The 23,583-nt window shown below is 41.1% G+C and overlaps 1 protein-coding gene and 2 non-coding genes across 3 annotated transcripts; 2 read left to right on the top strand and 1 right to left on the bottom strand.

The window, feature by feature from the left end:
- Positions 1-14,900: 14,900 nt before the first annotated feature.
- Positions 14,901-14,974, top strand: trnai-aau (transfer RNA isoleucine (anticodon AAU)). Its single transcript has one exon. It is a non-coding gene; the product is annotated as a tRNA-Ile (tRNA).
- A 343-nt stretch (positions 14,975-15,317) lies between these two features.
- trnaq-cug (transfer RNA glutamine (anticodon CUG)) lies at positions 15,318-15,389 on the top strand. Its single transcript has one exon. It is a non-coding gene; the product is annotated as a tRNA-Gln (tRNA).
- A 1,010-nt stretch (positions 15,390-16,399) lies between these two features.
- On the bottom strand, positions 16,400-23,140 carry exosc9 (exosome component 9). Its single transcript, XM_030064420.1, has 12 exons — positions 22,856-23,140; positions 22,142-22,236; positions 21,894-22,013; positions 21,508-21,610; positions 21,089-21,226; positions 20,672-20,754; positions 19,094-19,226; positions 18,259-18,347; positions 18,026-18,172; positions 17,531-17,715; positions 17,251-17,329; positions 16,400-17,168 (listed from the first exon to the last, which is right to left on the bottom strand). Exons 1-12 carry the CDS (start codon positions 22,919-22,921, stop codon positions 17,105-17,107), a joined length of 1,302 nt encoding a protein of 433 aa, XP_029920280.1. The 5' UTR covers positions 22,922-23,140; the 3' UTR covers positions 16,400-17,104.
- Between the last annotated feature and the right edge of the window lie 443 nt (positions 23,141-23,583).

Here is a 23,583-nt window from a genome sequence, read left to right as displayed (position 1 = left end):
AAGACTGATAAGATTGTTTACATTTTCTCATGCTGGCAGCCTTTATTTGACACACTCCTTAAGATAAGGGAAATTAACTTTGTGAACGGATGACCACAATCTCTGTGTGACAATGCACTACAGACCAACCTGCTTATTGGAGACGATGTAATGAATGATGCTAGCAACAGTATAAAGGTACAAAATGTTCACCAAATACGCTCATCATAGGAATCTCAGCTGTATTTATTTAGTGCAGAATCTTTTCATTCAAGGCAAGGCTAGTTGGACTATTAGTTTGAACACCAACTCCCTCATTTTGTTGAAAAACCTGAAGGATAAATATCAGGTTACGCTGTTGGGTAGACAAATGTTTCCTGGTAACACTAGATATTTTTTAGAGGCTTTTAATGATGCCACCAGCTCTGCCTATGGTCTATCTCCTTATAGATTATAAATCTAAGACACCAGATTATTTGAGACTCAGAACAGCCTTGCTATCAGATCAACCGGTTCTATACATATCCCTAAAAAATATAAAAGGTAGGCTATGCCATAAAGCATGCAGAGACATCTCGCTCTTGTGGAGTATGTATATCGCCGCCAAGTGTGCGAAGGGTTACTGTGGGTGTGTGCAGCTGTGTGAGAGAGCTCTCAGTGTGATTAGAGGTGATATCCCAAATTGCTGAAAAAGAAGAAAGCAATCGTCAGAAAATAATCTGCCAAAAATCAAACTTTTAAAAAGAAAAGAGCTGTCAGCCAAACTGCAGGAGGGTTTTTATTGTTATGTTAGGTGCAGCTATCCCTTTTATATCCAGTCTTTTAAATCAGGGGTGAAATGACTAAAAACGAATGTTGTTAGTCCCTCAGCATTGATTGGACTACTGGAGCCATAAGACATGCAGTGCAAAATTAACTGGACAGAGCTGTGATTTATGTTCTGAATTTTTACCGGATGTAGATGTATATGAGAAGGCCAAGAGACATGCAGGTATTCTTCGACGATATCTCTTGGTGCTGAGACAGGGTGGGCGTGAAAAAAGCGTACTGATTTTATCACTACCACCCAAAAAACAGCTCAAGTTTTGATGTTACAACAGGTGATGACGGCAGTGATAAACAGGATCTGATTGTAGAAGTTTTAAGAAACAAGAAAAACGCAGACTATATTTTGGAAGACTTGAGTCGATTAAAAAAAAAAAAAAAATCACAGACAAATCAGGATGAAATGATTATTAATTTTTAGATTTTTATTTTTTTTTTCTCCTTGTATGTCACGCATGCCTCATAAATTGTGGTAGAATGAATATTTTCTTTCTATGTATTTATCAGGTAATCATCGAGACCAATTGCCAGTTGTTATGCTTTTGTTTTATATTTATTTTATGTGTGATGTTTATGTTTTTAAAAAACAATGTAAAATTTTAAAATGCATGAAAGCATTGATAATTGATAAAATTGTGATGGTTGTTACGTAACATTTAGGTTACACATTATTTCCCATATTGTACACATGTGAAATTATATCCATGGCATACATTAGGTTGTATTTTGTCAGCAAATTGAAAAACCATTGCATCATTGCAGATACATATTTATCAGCCGTGTGTAAGGCATTCCTTTTCGTATATGACTCAGAAAAAAACACACAATGCTGACTGGTTGCGATGTGATTATTCTGAACCCGTCTCCTAGAATAAAACCCAACCGCACCATTTTTTTCACAAGGAAATTATTGATCTCTGATGGAAAATTTTCACGGTCAGGAGGGTTGCCAGAACCAAAGCAGTATCCCTGTTGGTGTTTTGTGATAAAAATAACCAGCCAATGCTCACCAGGCATGTTAGAGGGATGTGTGTTTACAATCAACACGGTGGCAAATTTACAGACATTGTATTTTGGGAGTTCCAACCACACATTGCCTGTTTTAATTTGGGAAGCATTCCCTGAGCTTCCTCCATCGGGCTCCAGGTTGATGCAGAGTAAAGTATAACCATGACCAAAATCTCAACGAGGCATGGCCAACCATTTGTTGTTTAGATGGCATCTGAAAGTTTTTAACAGTTGATAATACTCTGTTGCTTCGTATCCGCCCTGAAAATGTGGTTGAAAGGGCTTTGCCGGATGAGCTTGACTGTCGGCCTACAGACATATAACCTCTGCATGTATATCCCTTGTTATCAACACATCCTACTATTACAAATATAGGGATCTGTCCATAGCACAGATTTTATTGCTTGCACACTCTTGTTCCAGCTTGGATGGAGAAAGTTTTCAAAGCCACCCTGCTTATAGCGTATTTATCATTAGTATGCTAAATACACCTAAATACACCTTCTTTCCAAACACACTGGCTGGCACTATCTTAACACTAAATTGGGCATTCGTGGGAGTCATCAGACAGATTTGTTTTTGACTCAGAGAAATATCAATACCATTTAGCGATAGTTTTTCTTGACAAAACAAATCAGCGTGTATTGGCGCAGTTAACTGCACAATACGGCTGTTCTCATCGGCCTCTTTCCACCAACCCCTGATGCATCCTTGTGTGGACGAATCATTCATATGATTAATATGTCTGTACACAACAGGCCTGGGCTGAACTGGGTATCCGGTGTGTCTTCTCTGTAGTTAAGCAGGCATTCAAGTTATTCTGTGATATGGATATGTGTTGGACGACTGCAATATAAGCCTTTCTCCCTGCATTATATCAACCTGCGTGAAAAGTGTGCACCCCGGGTAGTTTACAAAACCCACATCTACGCCTTGAGTGAGGTTTGTGCCATCGGCATTTGTAATTCTCACACGTGTATACAGGTAAGTGTCATTCAGATCAAAGTAGCCGAAATGTAAAACTCCAGAGGACCTGTATCTGTTCTGGAGGGATTTCAACAAACATGGATCGTTCAGTGGAGGTCTTAGTGTCCGGCACGGTAAAACAGGTCCAGTACAGTTTTCACACATTCCGCTGACTGATTATGAATGAGAGCCGTGGTTATTTTCCACAAATTTTGAGCCTAAAAATATGTCTTTTAATAAAGACAAGGAGTATCTGTTTGGCGCTCTGCCGCTGCTGGTGCCACACTTCTTTTTGACAATTCGTGGTGTTTTAGCAGATGTTTTCTGCTTCTTAGGAAGAGGATGGTTACACCCACATCCTGAGGAGGGGCTTTTCAGAAGTCTTCAGCTATAGACCGTTACCCTCCTGCTTTGTTGATATGATGTTTCTTGCAGCATTGGACACCACATTCCCAATGATGTTTGTGGCTGCTGTTTTTAAAAGCTTAGCCAAACTGAACCCTTTTTTTTTAACAAGGGCACAACCATCCTGCATAGGTTGTGAAATATACCTCCGAAAGCTTGACCGTATTGTGTACTTGTCCCAGTAAATCCGGGTAATTCCCCACCTGCCTGATTCATATCTCATATTTCTAGCATCATCGTGAGTGTGCACGGTGTGCATCATTTCCAGCACAAACTTAGAAATGCTGCTTTACCGGTCTGGAGTGTAGTTTGATCATCAGTTTCCTGTATGCAAATGGTATATACTGGCTTTGATAGCTGATGATCCACCATGCTGCTGTGAAAAAATATATTATACATTCTGCCTTGAATGCTGGCCGGATAAGGTGCAACAATTTGTGGCTGCTGGTATCACATACAGTTCTCCTGGTTTGAAACTCAGTATTTCTGCTAATTTTCATTTAAACGTTATGGTATGTCCTTCTGCCCCCGAAAAGTCAACAAAATTTGTAATATGGTTCTCTCAGAATAATCGGCTTCACTAATTTTGTCCTGCAGTGCCATATCTTATTTTTTGGATATACCTGTACTGAAGCATTATTAGGTAATATAACATAAAAGCCATTCTTCTTATCTGTTATTCTGACACAATTATGCTTCAGTTCAAAAGTGAACGCATAAGCGGGTAGCATACACATTTTATTGCACATTAACAATATCTTTTTCAGAGACCCACAAGTGAAATATTTTCAGCCCATCCCAACCATTTTATGAGGACAAGTTGGTCAAAGTTGCTCTTGTAGAAATTCTCCAGCATCTCCCACAGGCACTCATGATGTTTCTGGCAGGGGCGATTCATCTGACAACCGAAGCAGATCTCCTTCCAATACTTATTTAAAACAATCATCAATAGATGGAGGACAACTGATCTAACACCGTCTATGAAGCCCTCAGACAGCACACCATCTGGGTTTTCTCCAGCCACATACACATCATGTAACTCAGCGAGACACACGGATGCTGGAGGGGTCTGGACTAATGGAGCTGGAAGAGGTGGGGAGGACAATGGTGTTGTAGTCGAAGGTGCTGAAGGTGGCCACATCATTGAAGTTGGAGGAGATGGTTGGGGTGCTCACAGAGTACACACCAAGGAATGTACTCTGGAAAGCAACACAATTACTGTCCAACATGTTCATCACACATACATGCGTGTGATAATCGTATAGGATACAACACACAACATACCATTTGTTATTAATAGTTGATGATTTTCAGCCTACACAAGGAGAGTAAGAGATTGCTTTGCATACCAGATGATATACCGTCGAAATAGGCATTTTCTAATATATTCATAAAAAGTGATGACTGTGTCTCTTCTGATTGCTTCACCAACATTTTCCAACACCCTTTGCAGAGCCCTCCAGTCACACCACCGGCTAAAGAAAACAGTTTTAAACCATGAGCCATATTCTTGAAGAGTGACAGGGCACGGGTGTAATCTCCATTCTTCATGGCCCCTGGCCACAATCACGCGCTCTCTATCCTCACAAGCACTGAGAAAATAAATTCGTCTGGCAGCCTCACGAAACAATCTGCTTCAATACGGTTTATTTCAGGATCCATAGCGCTAATGCACTGAGACACATAAAGTGTCTTTTTTCACTGAGACACATAAAGTGTCTCAGTGAAAAGTCAAAGGTCAAAGTCTGAACAGATGACAGAACAAAACAGCTTCCAATGTTTAACAGTTAAACTTCCACTGCATGTCTCATCATCCGTAAAACCAGTGTTTGCACGAACTCTTTCATTATGATATTTAACAGAGCAAAAAACATACCCGTTGACCCCATCGAATTCTATCCACCCTCTCCACGACATCAAGGAGATTCTGCTATGTAGAAAAAAGACAGGTAAACAAGTACGAGGGATCTGTGCTTATATGTCAAACTCTCCCAGAACATTCGCCCACAAGGAGGAGCATAGGTGTGCCAAAAAATATTTTTATACTCCCCATCAGACAGCCTCCCAGACAAAGGAGGAGGAGGAGGGCAGTGTGTGTGTGTGTGTGTGTGTGTGTGTGTGTGTGTGTGGTCTCGGTATTGCTAATGTTGTGGGGACATAAATCTGTTTACACAGTCATGTTGTGGGGACTCGCCTCCCTTATGGGGACAAAAAGCAAGTCCCCTTAGTGAAAATCATTAATTTTAGGGTGAAGACTTGATTTAAAAGTAAGATAACTTTAGGGTTAGGTTAGGGTTAGGAAGGTAGTGGTTAGGGTTAAGGTTAGGATAAATCTCCAGGAAATGAATGTAAGTCAATGTAATGTCCTCTGAAGTGATGGAAACACGACTGTGTGTGTGTGTGTGTGTGTGTGTGTGTGTGTGTGGTTAGGGTTAGGGTTAGGGTTATTCTAATTAAATTTCTAATGCTTTAGCTAGGAGAGAGCTCTGGATTTCTTTGGTCCCTGTGCTGTTTCTGTGATCAATCGGCCTGGCCTGGCATAGTGAGGCTCACAAACTGACCTCTGCCAACTCTGTCCATGTTGTAATCCAGACAGAGCAAAGCAAGCGCTAAAATTAGCTGAAAGGGCAGGAGCAACAACACTATCAGGACCCGAGGTCATGCCCTTCATGAAAAATAAAACTAGGCATCGACATGTGTGTCACTGAGTAGAAATGAAATATTAAATCTGGAGTATGTGAATTCTATTTTGAATAAAAAGCCTTTTGGTCAAAGAATGAAAGAGAGTAAGGAATAAATCTGTACTGGTGATTTAGTTACTATCAATACATCATCAATACTATGAACAACTTGGTTTTTTTCCATCAAATTGTAACAGTGTGTTGATTGCTATAAAATGGGCATAATGGACATAAACCATATTGGTAAGTAGTAAATAAAATAAAGCGACTGTTATAACACTGAAATTAAGAAGAACTGAAGTGGAAAAAAGAGTGAAAAAGAGAAAGAAAAAAAGAGCTGAATATATAAAATAAAAATAGTTATTGAAGCCTGAGGCCCAACAAAATGTTTTTGTTTGGAGCAGAGTTTTCAAGCTGTGTCAGTGAATCATTACTGTGAATTATTACTGGTACTGTATTGTAAAGATGTTTGCTATGCCTTGATTGAATTATAGATGTTGTTTTTGATAGGATGTGCCTTTTGGCTGATGATGGCATGTTTTCATGAGGCATGCGTGCTGTGTTTGTGGGTGTACAAGAACATGCGGATATTTGCGATGGTTGAATGATCCTGAGAGAAAAGTGAACTACTGAATGTCAGCAGCACATTGTTTGTCTCACATTTTTACCAAACGCAATCCTCATAGTTTGAAGTGAAAACACTTACACAGCGTATTTTTCCATGCAGATGATTTGTTGATCTGCTTTACCCACTTATGCTCTTTTCAAAGTTAGGACAAAACCTTACATTTTATCATTTTATTAATCTATTAGCTGCCGGTCACCTCAGCTCGAGGTTTCCAGAGAATACAATCTGATGGCCTCACAAAACCTGTTCATCCTGTTTGTACTTCTTTCACAGAATTCTAGTCAAAGTGTTGAGGTCACTATATCATGGTCACTGAGAAACATATGCAATGGGCTGGTGTATCTGGGTGTCACTTGGAATGGTTCTCAACTTACTTAGGTCAAATTCATTCATACTATATTTATATACGTTTCAACTTGGCCACTTCACCTGCCAGCATGGCTCTGGCTGATCAGCTATATTAAAACCCAATGACCTTTTCTGAAGAGTATTTTATAATGTGTATATCCAATCAATATCCCAAGGACATTTTAAAATCCCACGTTCATGCACAGTCAAATGGAACAAAACTGAATTTAAAGGTCGAAGGAGTAAAGACATGAAAGGGAGAATGTCCACGTTCCATGGAGGGACAAAGGAGACACAGTTCTGAATAAATTTGTGTATGCAAAGCCACACCCCAAGTTCTCTGTGTACAGCACACTGTATAGGCCAGGACCGCAACGCACAGTTGTGCACATCTCAGTTGCATAATATTAAATTCCATCTATGTTAATGCAGTGCAGTCTGAGTCAGGTACAATGTGTACACAGAGACGGAGGCGGGTGGCGGTGAGTGCTGTGATAAAGGCAAAATGACGCAGAGATGAATAGTCGATATAGGTCGGCTCTCTAGAATCGATGGAGGAAAAAGCAAAGCATAACCACAGATAAGGAGTGAAAGTGTGTGTATGAGCGTGTGTGTGTGTGTGTGTGTGTGTGTGTGTGTGTTTGCATGTTTAAGGATGTGGGGTGTTGGTGCAGGGTAAAGAAAAATTAGATTGCTTATAGAAAAAGGAGAAAAGGAAAGACTGCCAGAGACCAAAGAATGATAGAGAGGGAGAAGAGAGAGAGGGAGAGAGAGAGAGAGAGAGAGAGAGAGAGAGAGAACAGATGGGAACTCATAAAACTCTTTCCAGGAAAGATAAAGCAACCCAGGGACATTTTGGGAAAACAAAGCAGGCTAGAACCAGTTAGATGGCCTGTCTGAGATTAGCACGGTGTTCATCAGCGGTCTCAGCCTTTCTCTGCTCTGAAGTGTGACTGTGATTCACTTTTCATTACCCCACCATTGTTCTGTTTAGTGTGAGGGCTGTACTTTAGCTTTTACCTCAAATAACAACAGGAAAAATAGATGACCAAGGCTCAGTATGGCTCAGATTATTAAAGCCTTGAATGTGTGTAAAAAATAAATAAATAAATAAATAAAAAGCAGTGTAGCATGTGCAAAACCAATAATAAAACCCCTGATTGGTCAAGAAGATTGTCTTGCATCTGTCAGAAGTTTTGATACAGACTTTGAGCCCTGAAAATGTGAAGTGGTTCTGGTAATAATGTGCTGTAGACTCTGAACAACTTCTGTGTTCTTTCTGACGTGAGTTTTGCACAATCTGTTTGCAAATATAACTGTTGTAACATGCTGTAACCATCCGAGTGTCTCTGCGTGGTGGCTGTTTACTGAACAGACTTGCTTCTTGCTGTCATCACAGTGATACAGTGTCCACTTGAGTTATCGGGAAGCTCCGTCCACCGATACCTGACGCACAACACCCATCAGTGTGGTCTGTAACCTTGACAGATTACAGTACAACTCACATGTCACAGCTGATCCAGTGAACCTAAACATCCACAAATGGAAACTCAACGCCCACATAACATACAGGCACACTTTACTCACCCTGGTCATCTAACTCAGTGTTTCCCAACCGGGGTACGCGTACCCCTAGGGGTACGCGAGCACATTGCAGGGGGTACGTGAAAACATAGGCGGAAATCCCGGGGGTGTCGGGGGGGGGACAAGACCCCTCCATCCATAAATTTTGAATAATATAGTAATATTCAATGAAAGTGCAATGCAAGCGGTGCTAATTATAAATGTAAAATAGTGGGTTTTTAAGTGTTTAAAAGTTATGACCTCCCCCATGCCTCACAGTGGTTTGGTCCACATCCTGCTGCCGGCAGAGCGGCAGCTCGGTAACTTGCAGTCCGTCAGCCTGAGAGGCAACAACCTGATGAGAACTAGCAAGAAAACCTCCTCAAATGAAAGCCAGTGAGTCATTTATCACACCACTTGTTCACCAAGCACAAGGCTGTGATATGAAAAGCGATATTTCCCCCTGCTTGGTCCAAAACCCGCCTCTTTCAGCTCACAGTTTAAGCTAATAGCTAAAGACTGTTTACAGGCTGAAGCGAGTGCAGGACAGTGAGGGAGAGAGAGGACAGACCACAGGAGGAGCAAATACTGAGGTTTTTAATCTTTCAAAAAGTCTGTCAGGATATTAATCTCAGAAATAGTTCATATTTTACTGATATTTTGAGTTTGTCTCTAGATAGATATCTATGTTTTGCATTTTAAACTGCATTATTTTGTGGCATAGTTTCATGTCATTTTCTTATTTGATCTAAAAGGGACAGTGCACAGCTCAAACATATACTGTATGTCACTATTTGATGCCATATGTTGCTTTGTTTTTTTTTGTTGACACTACAATAAAAAATTTTTGAAGAATAGTTTGATGTAGTTGGATTATTCAAGGTATTTCCTGTAGTTTAAGAGCTTCTTTTGAGTTTCTAGTTCTTGTAAAGCTACTTTGTTGGACTGTAGTGGAAATAGAACAGTGAGTAAAGAAATTAGGATTATTGCTTTTAATAGCATTATTTAAAACCTATGAGCATGCTGAGGGCTCAGCACTTAATGGCAAATTTCAAAGGAGCATAAGAGAGTTCAGAGAGAGATGTACAATCGTGCCAGACAGCAATTACTCTCTGAAATTTTGCTGTTTACCCCCCCGCCCCCCGTAGCCACGTATGAGTGAGGGGGTACTCGTGGTCTGACAAAAAGGCTCAGGGGGTACACAAGACAAAAAAGGTTGGGAAACACTGATCTAACTAACAACTAGCATATATACTGACGCATCTGGCAAGATGTCAGGTTTGAGTTCAAGCACAGTGTTATTTTAATTTGATTTATTTTTAACTTTAATGCCAGAAGGGAGATGTCTTGGCTTATGGGAAAATGTGGGTCATTGGATAATAACAAAAAAAAAAAAAGGTGAAAAGAAATGTTTTTTTCTTCCAGCTTCTGGAAAGTACTGAATGAAACTTAATAGATGCGTGCATTGTAATATTAGGATAATATATTTGGATTATGTTAGGATAAAGATAGAACTTTTTCAGTTTCTGTTAAGGGGTACTGAATCAAAAGCAATGCTGCATACAGTGTAAAGGCGTTTATCCGGACCACTTGTCTTTGACAGCATTGATTACCACAACCAACAGTGCTAATGAGCAAATGGAAAGTAAAAAGCTCCTTGAGTCTTTGTGAAAGTTTACATGAAAAATCAGTCCTGGATGCAAAAATAAATGTTACACTTTGAGTTTCTGTTACAATCTGTCCACCAGCTACACTAACATGGCCAGAAGTGAACAGCCTTCAAGTTAGAGGGTCCAGGCTTTGACGGCCCTCATAGCTGTCTGTCACAAGTAATCCCCGAGCAATGCGCTGCTATAGTGTTGGCACGTTAGCTCCTTTAGTGCCCTGCTTTAGTGTCTTTGATATACAGCTCGCTGCAAAGCCATCCTATCATGAACTTGGCTGTGCTCACAGTCATTCAACAGTGGCTGTTTGTACCAGATCCAATCTACAAATAGAAGCACAAAGGAACTAATTCGGTTTTTAACTAGACGTGTGTGTACAGACACGTGCACACAGACACGTGCACACCCTCGTGTGTGTGTGCACATGCTCTGAACCTGTTTCTTTTACACTTACATTGACAGAAAGATACACAAGCAGAAGCACCAGGAGACATAAACACACTCAGCCACCCTGTGCTTGGACTGCAGTGTGCACACACATGTGCGCACACACACACATGCACACACACGCCGGTGTAGGACTCAGTAGCTACGTTTCCTCAGTCTTTCCTACCTCCTTGTGTGCTTCCTGTCATAAGCTCTGTCTTTCTTTTTGGCTAGTAGAACACTGACATGAGAACCTTGGGGACCCGGTGTTCCGGAACACGTAATTGGTTCATCAAAAGACCACTTCTTTTCTTTTTTTTTTCTTTCTTTCTTTTTTTTTTTTTTGATGGCAGGGAGGGAACTCCATGTTCCAGTTTCAAGATGCCTGTTGCTCAGTGCGGGCACAGAGGGTTGTCATCGCTGTTGACAGGAAGACAGAATAATCCGAAGATTATCTTGTCATTTTTCAAAGAAGTGTTCCTCGCTGAATCGCTATGCATTTTCTGTCCATTATGCATCTGAGATAATACACAAGCCTTGGAGCAAAGACAGGGAAACATGATTAGGCACTCAAATCAGTGTTTCTCAGCCTGTGAGAGCACCTCATATGCATTTGCTGATGGTGAAAAGGGTAGTGAAAGAAATGCCTGCTATACAAAATGCTCAAAATGTTATATTTTTAACCTGTGATGATTGGTCTTCTTGTGAAATCATAACTATTTGCAACCTTGTGGCTCCTTTGAATAACGTATTGAATAACACTCGAAATAACCAGCTCGACTTTGTAATTTGATGTTGTGTATGAGGGAGTCACAAATAGGTAGGGCCCAAAGTTTGTAGAAAGTAGGGCAAGTTAGCGTTAACTTGTGTGACAGAATGACATACTCCAAGTCCCAGTAATGGTGATAGCCTAAATCATGGTAACAGTCTAGAGTAACAGTGAAATATTTTGACCATATTTAGGTTTGAGCGTGTGACAGAGAGGCTAACATAAGTTCTTAATGGCAGCAGCACCATGTCTGTCCGTAGTCAACACACAGAGCGCCAGCTGGCTTACTTTGCCACGCTGACAGAGAGAGAGAGAGAGTGAGACAGAAAGAGAGAGAGAGAGAGAGAGAGCGAGAGCAAGGGGCAGTTTTTTTCCATGACGTTTCCTGTGTGTGATCGGTCGTGCATGTTTCCCACATTACAGTAGAGAAGGTGTAGTCACTCAGTATGCCATTTCAATTAACCACATGAATGCTGATCTATAGCAAAACTGAACAGGCAGGCAGGCGTTTTCAGAGAAAATACAAAGCAGTATCTATTCACAAAACGTAGATGGGTTTACCTGAAAAAAATGCATCTTTCCAGTGAAAAGCATGATGAAAGGCCTACAAGGTACCCCAAAACTACATGACCAGTGTTGCTGTGACTTCCTCTGAAGAAGCCATCCTCAAGAGTGCTCTTGTTTACTCTGCATTGCAGATTGTATTGTTTTTTTGTTTTTTTTTTCATCAAAAGCTGCCACTTGCCATACAGTGTTTAATTTAAATAAAAACCTGAATTGCCAAGTGTGCATATTCTAGAAGATTTCAAGCTGGGCCATTTTATGCCCTCAAGTGACTCTTTGTTAAACATAGAAGGACAGTATGGAGCTTATGGCACTGGTAAGGCATCATGAAACTTAAGTTCCTGCACCAGTTTAGACTGATGAAGCAGATGGACTGATACAGAAAAATATCTGAAAGATAAGTCATGCATAACCTAGTTGTGCAAGTTCTCATCAGCCTGCAGCTTGTTTTGACAACACGATCTCAAAAGTGAGAACACTGTCAGTCAAAATTAATAGATTTAATATATGGGTATTACGATACAACACATTATCTACATAACTGTGACTTAGCCTGAAGGAGACTGAGTCACTGTTGACTGCGATGCTCCTGTTACTTTTATTGTCTGTTTTCTGTCGGCCTGGTATGTAGCAAATACACTGAGGCAATCTATGGTGTCGCAGTTTGGGATAGTATGAAAACTTCCTTTAAAACACACCTACAAATGCATGGAGTGGGAAAGACAAAGACCCCAGCAATCACTTTTCCATTTTTTCCATATGTTTTTTTTCGCAAAAATAGAAGCATGCAGAGGGTAAGACGAGCCTGCACACAAGCATCAAGTGATGGCAGTCATTCAAAGTCATAAAACCTCCAGATTCCTTCTTAACTGGCACCCGCTCATAAAACACACCCAAGCCACCACGGTTCCCATTTTTAGTTGTAGTTTTTGCATGGAAAATTCCCTGTTTTCCAGTTGTGTATCTGAACATCTTCTTAGGAAGAAGTTACCCTCCCATTAGTGTTTGGTTCTGATTTTCTCTCTCTCTCACACACACACACACACACAGTGGAAAAAAGGAAGTAAGTAATTTCACTACTTGTAAACAGGAAGAGGACAATGATGAATGAAGCTTGAGTATGAGGCCAAATGAAATTAACAGTAACCAGCAACTCACTGGCAAAGCATGTTGCCCTCCAGTTTTTAGTAGGTTTCTTGCCCAGTGTAATCCCTTCAGTTTACAGTAGTACTGTCAGCACAAACACACTGCATAAAGGTGATGCTGCCCTTGTCTACAACTTGTGGGGCTGAATATCTATCAGTTATCCTGAGTGTGATGTTACAGCATCTCATATTAAGCAGGCAATATCAGGTTTACTATTTGACTCTTATTACTCAAGAGCTGTATGGTAATAAAGGTGGTTGCTCAAAGAAAAGTGAAAGGCCTCACCCAGTAATCCTAACCTGCACTGGGACACCTTATATCAGGTAAATTTTTAATGTCACTGGACAGGTCTGGGTTCACAAAGGGTTCCAAACTACTACAGTTCCCCTAGTGTACATCACAGCAGCGTGATCAGTGTACAAAAAAAAAAAAAAAAAAAAAGATTTTGACACATTACATTACATTACATTAAATTACACAAATTTATGTCAAGTTTCTAGGTACTCTGAGATGCTGTGTACATTGTTTGCATTTAAAAATCACTTTGTCATTTCATAACACAAGCATGTCTATGACTAGGCAGTTATCACAAACACTGAGCCGGGCCTAGGACAAAGTAACCCAGCCTTCTGGAAATGACAGTCATGGAATATTGTTTATTATAGGAAGAGACATCTGTTATTCAACCACTCACCAAACACAGAGAGACACATGAGGACTTGAGTGGCTGTAAGATGCCACACTATGATGAAAAAAAAAAAAAACATTTAGCAGAGGGGAAGGATGACTTGCTAATGGAACCATCTAGAATTCATTCAAAGGGAAGTCCCTCTCAAATAATGTCACTGCTGGATTTCCGTCTGCTTGTTTGTGTACATCCTGTTCTTCCTGCAGTGTTAGATTGTAGGTGACCAGTCTAGTGTGACATAAACTCTGGAGCAGGGCCTAAATGTGCTTCAGTATCCCAGCAGATCTGCCTGAGGGTGAGTTTCGTTACTAAGGAAGCAGCACCGCAGGCGGGGAAAAGGAAATGCAATATCGACACAGAATTACAATGAATAATTTAGGAATAAAAAATGGAGGCATTACGCTTTGATTATGAGATGATGTGAGTATGTACTGTTAGAGTCCCAAACATAACACAAACACAACATAGAATGAACTATCACAGTGGAGCAGCTGATCTGGAAATGCTACAAACAATTATTATATCACGGACAGAACAGTTTCTCGTGGAAATCAAAGTGGTGCTGGTTGGTGCTCCAGATTAAGGTGTTTCTGTTAATTGGTGACCTTCTTACAGATGAGTTGGTGTTTCTAGGCAACATGCTGCGGGGAGGAAGCGGAAGCTGCCTTTGCAAGCCTGTATGATTTAACTCTGATTATCAGCAAATACGAATGTTTTTGTGTTAAAGTTTGCCTCAAGCACCCTCTTTCAGACATTGTGTCAGGAAAAAAGGTTAAGGTTAAAATTAGAATTAGGGACGGCCTTTCTGTTAGAAAGTCACCCTTGTGCTTTTGTTGTGCTTTGCTGGCGTGTGTCAGTTGCGATTAAAGAAAATACGTGCACTGCTATTTTTGAACTATAAAAAGGGAAAAGAGAAAACAGTGTGGGATTCGAATTTGGAGCGAAATGTGATCGTAAAGGGCTGCTATGACAAAACTGTCTGGACAGTAGCCTTCTAGTGTTTTTAGCATAGAGCCCAGGCTACAACAGCATGTACAGCCAACATGTAGCCTACAGTCATTTAATCACAAGCATCAACAACTGCCTTGTTAATTTGTGACCAGGTGATAGAAATGAAACTTAGACAGCAGCAGATTTGCACCTCCAGAAACCTTAAGACACTTCAAAAGTTGGAAGAAAGTGTTGGTTTCGGATTGTCACTCATACAAATACTCTCTCATTCCGCTCGTTGTCATCAAGTGGCCGGTTAGCTCAGTTGGTTAGAGCGTGGTGCTAATAACGCCAAGGTCGCGGGTTCGACCCCCGTACTGGCCATTAGCTTTTCCACCTTAGCACTTAACATTAATGGTATTTTGACATATTTTAGGTGAGTCAACACGTGCGACATTTAGGAACCTTTGCATAACCAGAAGTATTCGTGTCATAAGAGAGCTTTTGCACTCCGTCGCACTTTTCGGCTGAGAATGTGAAGAAATTCTGTCGTTCCTTGCTCAAGGCAAAAACGAGTCATACTTTCAGCGCAAAACAAAACGTTTCAGTTTTAACAATGGAGCTCGAAGTCGTTCCTTGATATATCCTCATTCATTGAAGATATCTATATATTTGTAGCATTATGGAACATTTTTATAGCCATTTCTATCTACAGACACACGTGGAAGGTTCCATGGTGTAATGGTTAGCACTCTGGACTCTGAATCCAGCGATCCGAGTTCAAATCTCGGTGGAACCTGAATTTTTTTCTGTCCCTCAGTCCGTGCATGCCTGCGGAGGCCGTAGCATCATTGGCACTCTACTACGATGGTTAACAAGGGGATGGTAAGAGGATCCCCAGCGGTCGTTCAAAGGCGTCCAAGGGCTGTTCAGCAGAATGAGGAATAACTCAGTTTCTCTGTGATGTAATTTACAAAAAATTGTTACACAATGCGGAAAACGTGTGAGACATTATGTTGTCATATTTCTGACTCAATCTCACCACTGTGTCACTATGTCAGTGCGCAAGTATGACACTGAAACAATCTTTTGAAACCTGCTCAAATTCTGATTTCTTTCCAAAAAAATAGGAAAAGGTGATTAGCAAAGAAAAAACATTAAAAGCAAAATTACCAGAAAAGCAGCACAAAAACAAATAAACTGAAAATTAGCACCAATATGCAAAAACATTAAAAAAAAAAAAAAATACTAGAACACGATACAATACAATGTTATATTTAAAAGTCAGATTTATTCTGTTCAAATGCTTTTGAAAGACAAACATTTAACATTTACCACAAATCAAAATAGTTCTTGATATAAGGCTCCCTATAGGGTAAAATCTCTTCAAATTGGGATACACAGCCTATTAAAAGTCAACTTGGGGATTAATCAAGAACATGAAAAAGTTAAAAATAATAAATAAATTTGAAAAATGCATCTTGCACTAAGGGTTTTAGATAATTTGGTTAGTGTTAAGAATGTAGGCTAATTGCTTAGTCGCCATAATTGAAAACTGACAAACGCATTCAAAGGGGTAAAATTAAAACACTGTGCTCCCATTTTCTTTTTTTAAATCCTAGCAGTTTCTCCTGAATTAGTGAATTCCTCATTTTGCTGAGGACCCCCTGCAAGCCCCTGTGAGACCTCTAAGGGTTACAGACCCCACTTTGAAAACCACTGCTCTAGAAGCTGGAAGACATCCTCACAAGTCAAACTCTCTATCTTGGTATCAACAACCTTTCAGTCCATGTCATTTGCCTCTTAAACTGTTGCCTATAAACAAAACAAAACACCTAGCAGAATTTATCTCTAAAATAAGCCTACCTTCTTTACTTTCTTTTAAAGGCTAATTGAGACTAACTCTACTAAGCACCCACAAGATATTTTTTTTTCTCTAATCCATAACAATGGTCAGTTTTGTTGAGAAAGATTTTAATTAGAATTGTATTCACAGTGTACAATGTAAAAAACAGTGAATCCACACCACATATCAATTATTCCTAGAAACTTTTCCGTGCTTCTACCAGCTGCGATACTGCTCTTAAATCAGTGCTTTGTAATATTTTTCTTTGTTGAAAGGGAAGTACGTTGCGTGATTTTCCATGCACCATCTGTTTCTAAGTAAAATCAGACCATGGTCAGCATGTCAATTCAAAGGGCTATGAACAAGTGGAAAACTTCTCACTGTAAATATGCACAAGCACAACGATCCTTTTCCATGCCATGAAGATCAACTGGACGCTGAAAGTTGTTCTGGTTCCAGGACGTATTGCTTTTTGTGATACCCAGAGAATGGGAGTTGTCTTGGTCCGAGCACAAAATCCTACCATGAGGAGGAAGTCAATGTAATAACCACCACTTCTACAAAAATATAGATTTCATTTGGCTTTTTAAATTGAGATCCTCATAAAGCATGAATCAGAGTCACTGTCCCAGGCTCTTTAGGTGACTGCAATCTCAAATGCCTCAGCTTCATTTTTTTGTTTTTTTCTTGGATGTTGCTGCCCCCTTTTGGCCAGAACTGGATCCTGCATTTCTGTGATTGAGAGAGAAGACAGTGAGCTGATGCATGTGGTATTTCAGTTATTTCACTGATCCTTCAGCAGTTATGCACTTACTTGGCCGCAGCTTGTGTCATTTCTGGATGAAGTATGACTACCTCCTCCTCCTCGCTGTCCGATATCACGACGACATCTCCTTTAAAAAAAGGCAAAGCAAATCGTTTCCATCTCATCTGATAATTCAGAACAAATCAGAATAATTTTAGAAAATACATTCTTAGGCAGGGTGAAAAACTGCTGAAAGGGTTGACTGTGTTTGGCCCATAAGCCTGCTTTTATGTTACTTTAAGTGGACCTATCTGGATAGGGGAAAAAAACATAAAATAAATTTTTTAACCTCCTCTGCTCTCCTCCTTCCCACGTGGTTCTTCTTCCATCATTGTCACTTTTTCCTCCTCTTCCTCTTCCTCCTCCTCCTCATCATCATCATCCTCCTCCTCCTCCTCTTCCAGTCCCCAGGTGTTCTGAAGCCCCTCCCCTACCTGGCCCATACCTGGGGCAGGCAGCACTGGAGACGGCACCCTGCCAGTAACGATTAAGGACCAAAAAGGGACAAAAAAAAAATAGGGAAGTGACAGGAGTGGAAAAGGGAAAAAAAAAAAAAAAAAAAAAACACAGAATGCAGGTGGGGAAATGGGGTGACCATAAATGTACAGTCTACTAATTTCTCCTCTTCTAGACAGTTAGCTGTTGGTGCCTTTCTGTTTGGTTCTGTAGATTTTGTGTATCTTTGCACTGCTGTTTGCCCACTGGTGGTAAGAGCACTAAGTTAGATATTATTCCTTGTCTATGCCTGAAAATACTCTTCTCATTCAGGCTAAGTTTAGGATACATCTGAGGCGGGGCCTCGCCTCTCTGGACAATGTCATTGGCTCTCTCCATGACGTCTGTCATCTCCACGGGAGTCTCGTCCATTTTCAGCGCTGTGATCCGCTCACGAGGCATGGACTCTGCGAAGCCACACCTGCCACCCTCCTTCCTGGAAAGATAAAAATACAAATGATGAAGCCACTCCACTTCAAACAGCTTGGAAGTGAAGTATGGCAACGTGACGCAGCTGCTCACCTGGCTTTCTTGTCGTTCTCCAAGGCTTTGGTGATCAGCTCTGTGATCTCAGACACTTTGACACTGGCGATCTTACTGCATCTTAAGACCTTCGGCACCGCAAACAAACTGTCAGTTCAACATGACTTGCTCTCTCCTTTACTGCTTGAATGCAAATGCTTTGTCAGTAAAGGTGTAAAAGTTGGGCTTGAAAAACTGAACTGACTCAGAATTAGGGCCAATATCAATATCGTACTGATACAATGTAATATGAGACCAGATATTGTTTGGGATTGTGATATGGCATACTGTAAATGTTTTTCCTGGTCTTAATGGATGCCTCGCTGTAGAGAGGTGCAGTTTTCTGAAACTGGAGTGTTCTAGTTGTTCTATTATTTGCCGTTACTGTCTTAGTCATTATATCCACATTATTAGTTATTGTTTATCAAAAGGCTCTTTTGTAAATATCTTATTAAAGCACCAAAAGTCATCCTTATAATATGGTCACAATATTGATATCGAAGTACGCAGTGAAAGACATTGGGGTAGTTGATTTTGTCCATATTGCCTAGCTCTACTCAGAATTTAAGTTTTCAACACTTTGAAATATATATAAAAAAAAAAAAAAAAAACAATCAACACAACATGTTGAATGGATTTTTCGCTCATATATTCTATGAAGGATGTGCAATGTTGTAACAGAAGGCCCTGTGTTTGTCGTGTGGAAAAACAGTTATTTGGCCTAACATTATTATCAGTCAAAAGCATTGTTGAATGGTCTGTATTACAAATGTGTTTGCTGTCATTTCACACTGTGCTGAAAGGCAAAGCAAATAACCTGCCAGTATCTGCTCACCTGTTCTTTTAGCAACATGATGCCCCCGCTGGACTGGATGGAGCAGATTTCTCTGTGTTTGTTCATGGCAATCATCAGCAAGCCGTCCATGACCCGCTCCTCCCGCTCACACGGGTCCACCAGCAGGTAGGTTCTGCAGGGCGGGACAGAGAAGACAGGGATTAAGGAGGGAGGATATCCATCGTGGGTCTGATGCTGCAAGTGAGCTTTTGCTACTGACGCAGAATCAATCTAATCTGTGCTCATCCCTTTCCAAGAAACCAATAAGACAAAAAACTACAAGAGGGAAGAACAGGGGCATGGGGACGGGTGGAAATAAATTTTAAGGGGCAGAGAAGAAAAGGCGAGTTCAGTGAGGGAAGAAAGATAAGAAACAGAAGGATGTTATATCAAACTGCTGGACGGAACCGGAGCCTTTCCAGTGAACCAGCAGCGGCTAGTGAAGTCTGCACAGAAGATCACCGGCAGCAGCCATTCATCAGTTGTGGACATTTACATCAGTAGATGCAGGAGCAGGGCTGCCAGCATTGTGAGGGATCCCTCCCACCCTGCCTATGGCCTGTTCCCTCCCCTCCGCTCAGGAAGAAGGCTGCGCTGTATCAAGGCCAAGACAGCCAGGCTGAGAAACAGCTTCCTCCCAGAAGCTGTGTCAGACTGCTAAACTCCACCACACACAAGAAACACTCACTTAACATTTCTGACAGGCACTCACGGTTTCATATAGGACAGATCTTCTACATGCAATTTGGAATGACCATAAATGATCCCTGATCCTTGAGAATGCAGGATCCTGGCTCTGTCATGACCTAAATGGACTAGAACATGAATTAATGTCATAAGGAAAATGTCAAAATGGCAGCTGTGAAAAAGGGCCTTATACCTACAACTGGACGTACCAAACAAGCCAAGTTCACTCAAAGGTTTGTCAGACAAAGAACAGCGAGTGTTTTTTGGATGCATTTTTCCTTGCAAGCAGATTGATCCTCCATTGTTCCCATATCCACATACACCAAAACTGCTGATGTTTTATAAGGCAGAGAGTGAAGCGAAAAGAAAACAAAAGCTGAGTGGGAAGGAGGACAAGGTGGTTTCCATGGGTGAGGCAAAAATTAGGTTCTTTCACAATGACTGAGGAGCGAATGGATATATAGTTTAACAGCAATAGTGATTCAACCTATATGATGATGAAACTGTGCATTTGTTGCTCTTAACACCAATGAGCGAGTCGCAAATTACTCTTTCCCCTGCTGATGGGTTTTATTTGCAACAACAGCGGCTTGTTTGAAATATTTAAGAAGTTACACTGTACACAGTATGCTGGGCCACTACCACCTTAGCCCCCTGGGAACATAGGACTGAGGGAACATACACACACTCCCACCTACGATGAGTTCAAAACATCGGAGCAATAACTGCTTATCACCGAAGATTTCCAAAATCAAGAAGAACCGAGAATCTTGCTGATTATCAATAAAATAAAATAATTATTAAGAAAATAGATCATGGGCATTACTGTACACGGTGAATAAAAATATTCAGATTTGGACTGCAAGATGTTTTTTTAAAAACAGGTCTTACCCTTGTTGGAAGAAGGCGAAGCTGACACAGATAGGCATGTGGTAGATACTCAGAGGAATCGGGTCTCTCTCCTCTACACTGTACTGAAGCACCACAAATACAAAATCACACAACAAATACATTATTACAACCAGAGCATATATATGTTACATATATATATGTACACTTTAATTTGTTTATTCACAAGGTACCATGTAAAAATTACGATTCAGCGCGGGTGATAAATGTAAAGTTGTCAAAGACTGATGAATTCAAAAGTGGCAAACTATTATTTCTCAGTGAAATTCTATTACGCAATGTGAGCTTCAGGGACTTCTCATCTCGCAAAATTCAAATGACCCTCACACAACTCACTCACGTTGTTTAGAGGATTCACTGACACTGAAATACTGTGTGTTGTGGCTGCGGCCGACTCACCAAGGTGACCTCATCTCCTTGGATGCCGACGTCAGGGCGCCTGAAGTGGCAGAGCGCGGTGATGGCCGCTACGCTGGCAGCGTCCATCAGGTTCCCGTCGTGGTTCAGCATGTGAACGTCCACTCTGATCTGCCACACCTGGACGCAGACACACGCACACACAACACGCATGCTCATCACCAACATTATCACTGCCACTTTAAGTTTCTTTTGAAGTGTGTGTCTGCAGACAAATTAGTGTAGAATTTGATGCTTTTTAAGACATTGTACGACAAATGTTAACTATACTTAAGGCTGTTTTTGGACAAATCATCTAATTCAAATTAAAACCATAACTTTTTTTTCCCCCACAGTACTTGGGACAGGTAAGTACACTGTTTTTGTGCATGTTAGTGCCTGTGTGCATGTGTGTGTTTTACCTTCTCTCCAGACACCACACACAGCGACTCTGTGTCGATGCACTTGGAGTTCCTCAAGCATCTCTCCAGCTGTCTGTTCAGCTTCACTAATAACTCAGACTGCCTGTAGAGGAAGAAAAAAAAACATGACATACAACTTTCTGAATAAACCCGCAGCATCTCAGACAACAAACAAAACCTGCCAGGTCTGGTCTTGTTCAGAACATTGTGTTTGGAAATATCAGCTCTTCCACAGAGACAATTTGTCAATGAAGTTCAGCAGGTCAGAAACAACATTCATCCTCGAGAGAACAAGATAAAGGAGGAGGCGTGACAGAGAAGAGCGTAACATGGTGAAACACTAGTCTTGATCAGTTTGATGTGTAAGACACAGGATAGTCTCCCACCTGCCCAGTTCGAATGCGGGGGACGCCATGGGGGACAGCTCTATGTTGAAGAACATGATTCCTTCATTTGGCCGGTTCTCTTTAGGGGTGACCAGCTCACAGGACACCTGGGCCATGACCCTGTGCAGCGAACAGGTAGATATTCCATCATCTTAGCATGACAATACCCACAACACTGACAACGATATCTGGAGTAGCCCAGCTCTTGCTTCAGAAACTGTTTGTCCCCTTGTATACTTGTAAAGTACCTGGTCTTTCCCAGATCCACAAAGCAGCATCCATAGTCAGTCCCAAATGTGATCTTTATGTTTCTGTAGTCATACGTCTGCCGTCCATCCACACGCTGTAGGGAAAGCACAGCTGAGTGTAAGTGGAAAGCTCCCTGCTAGAAACAGGTGCCTGCTGAAAAGCTTAGGTATGAGCAATTAGACAACTGCACACTGTGGACATTAAGCGGTGTTCTCCATTCAGAGGATATGGGAAGCTGTCTTTTTGGACAGCAATGTTGGTTTAAGCTTTAATAATCAAAGAAAAAAACACAGATAGATAGATAGGACAGACAGACAGAGAGACACTGTCATTACTGTCCCCACAGTAATACATCCAGAGCAACAATTCCCAGCAGTACTTTCAGAGACAGAGTGTTGCTAATGGCATTATTGGACAAATTTAGACCAAACCATCCCAGACACCACTTTCCCCTGGTGGGAAGCTGAGGACACGGTAACCACAGCATCAGTCAGAGCAGAGCCCACAGTGGACACACAGGACACACAGTGGACACACACAGGACACACAGTGGACACACACAGGACACACAGTGGACACACACAGGACACACAGTGGACACACAGTGGACACACACGGGACACAGTGGACACACAGTGAACACACGGTGAACACACGGTGGACACACACAGTGGACACACACAGTGGACACACAGGTTCAGCTGCTGGCGCACCTTCTTCTCCTCGATAGCTTTCAGCAAGAAGTCCCGCTCACAGTTAGACAACGGTGTGTCCTTCATCCTGCGAGTCGTGTGTGTCCAACGTGATGGGTAAATCACTCAGTTCATTACTAAAACCCACTGCAACTCACAGACACTTATACTGCAACTGCACGCACGCGGCCTCCATCAATATTTTGTGAACTCTACCCCGGAAGAACATAACCCGCTCCAATACAGAAGATGACAGAAATTGTTTTGGGCCAAATGTTTCATGTGCAACACCCGTGAAAATGATAGTTGAAGCCTGTGTATATATATTTGCGATAAACAAGAACTCCTTTCTGTGAATGTGCGGCATTCATGAGTAAAGGTGTAATGACACTTGCGTTTATGAAAAGAAGCTCTTACTTTGAAATATGCGTCCAGAACGGTGTTCCGGTACCTTCAAGTGACCTTCATAAACTTGTATTTCCCATATTCCAATTTGGAAGTGTTGTTAGCCCCTCATTACAGAACCTTTTATCGGAAATTATAACAAAACGGATCCTAACAATGTACACCTCGTAATACCCCTGAACACACACCATATATCTTAAAGAGTACTTAATTTTAAGATTGAACCGCTCCGATCTCATTCAGATTATGTAGAACATTTCTTAGGCCATGCACAAATGCCCTTAATGTTTTCATTAATTGACCTCTAAAATCCCATGAATTTCAAAACTCAAATTAAGGTGTAC

This window comes from Myripristis murdjan, chromosome 1, assembly GCF_902150065.1.
Source record: "Myripristis murdjan chromosome 1, fMyrMur1.1, whole genome shotgun sequence".
Lineage (NCBI taxonomy): Eukaryota > Metazoa > Chordata > Actinopteri > Holocentriformes > Holocentridae > Myripristis > Myripristis murdjan.
The sequence above is the reverse complement of the archived record's forward strand: the minus strand, read 5'-3'. Positions and strand labels throughout refer to the sequence as shown.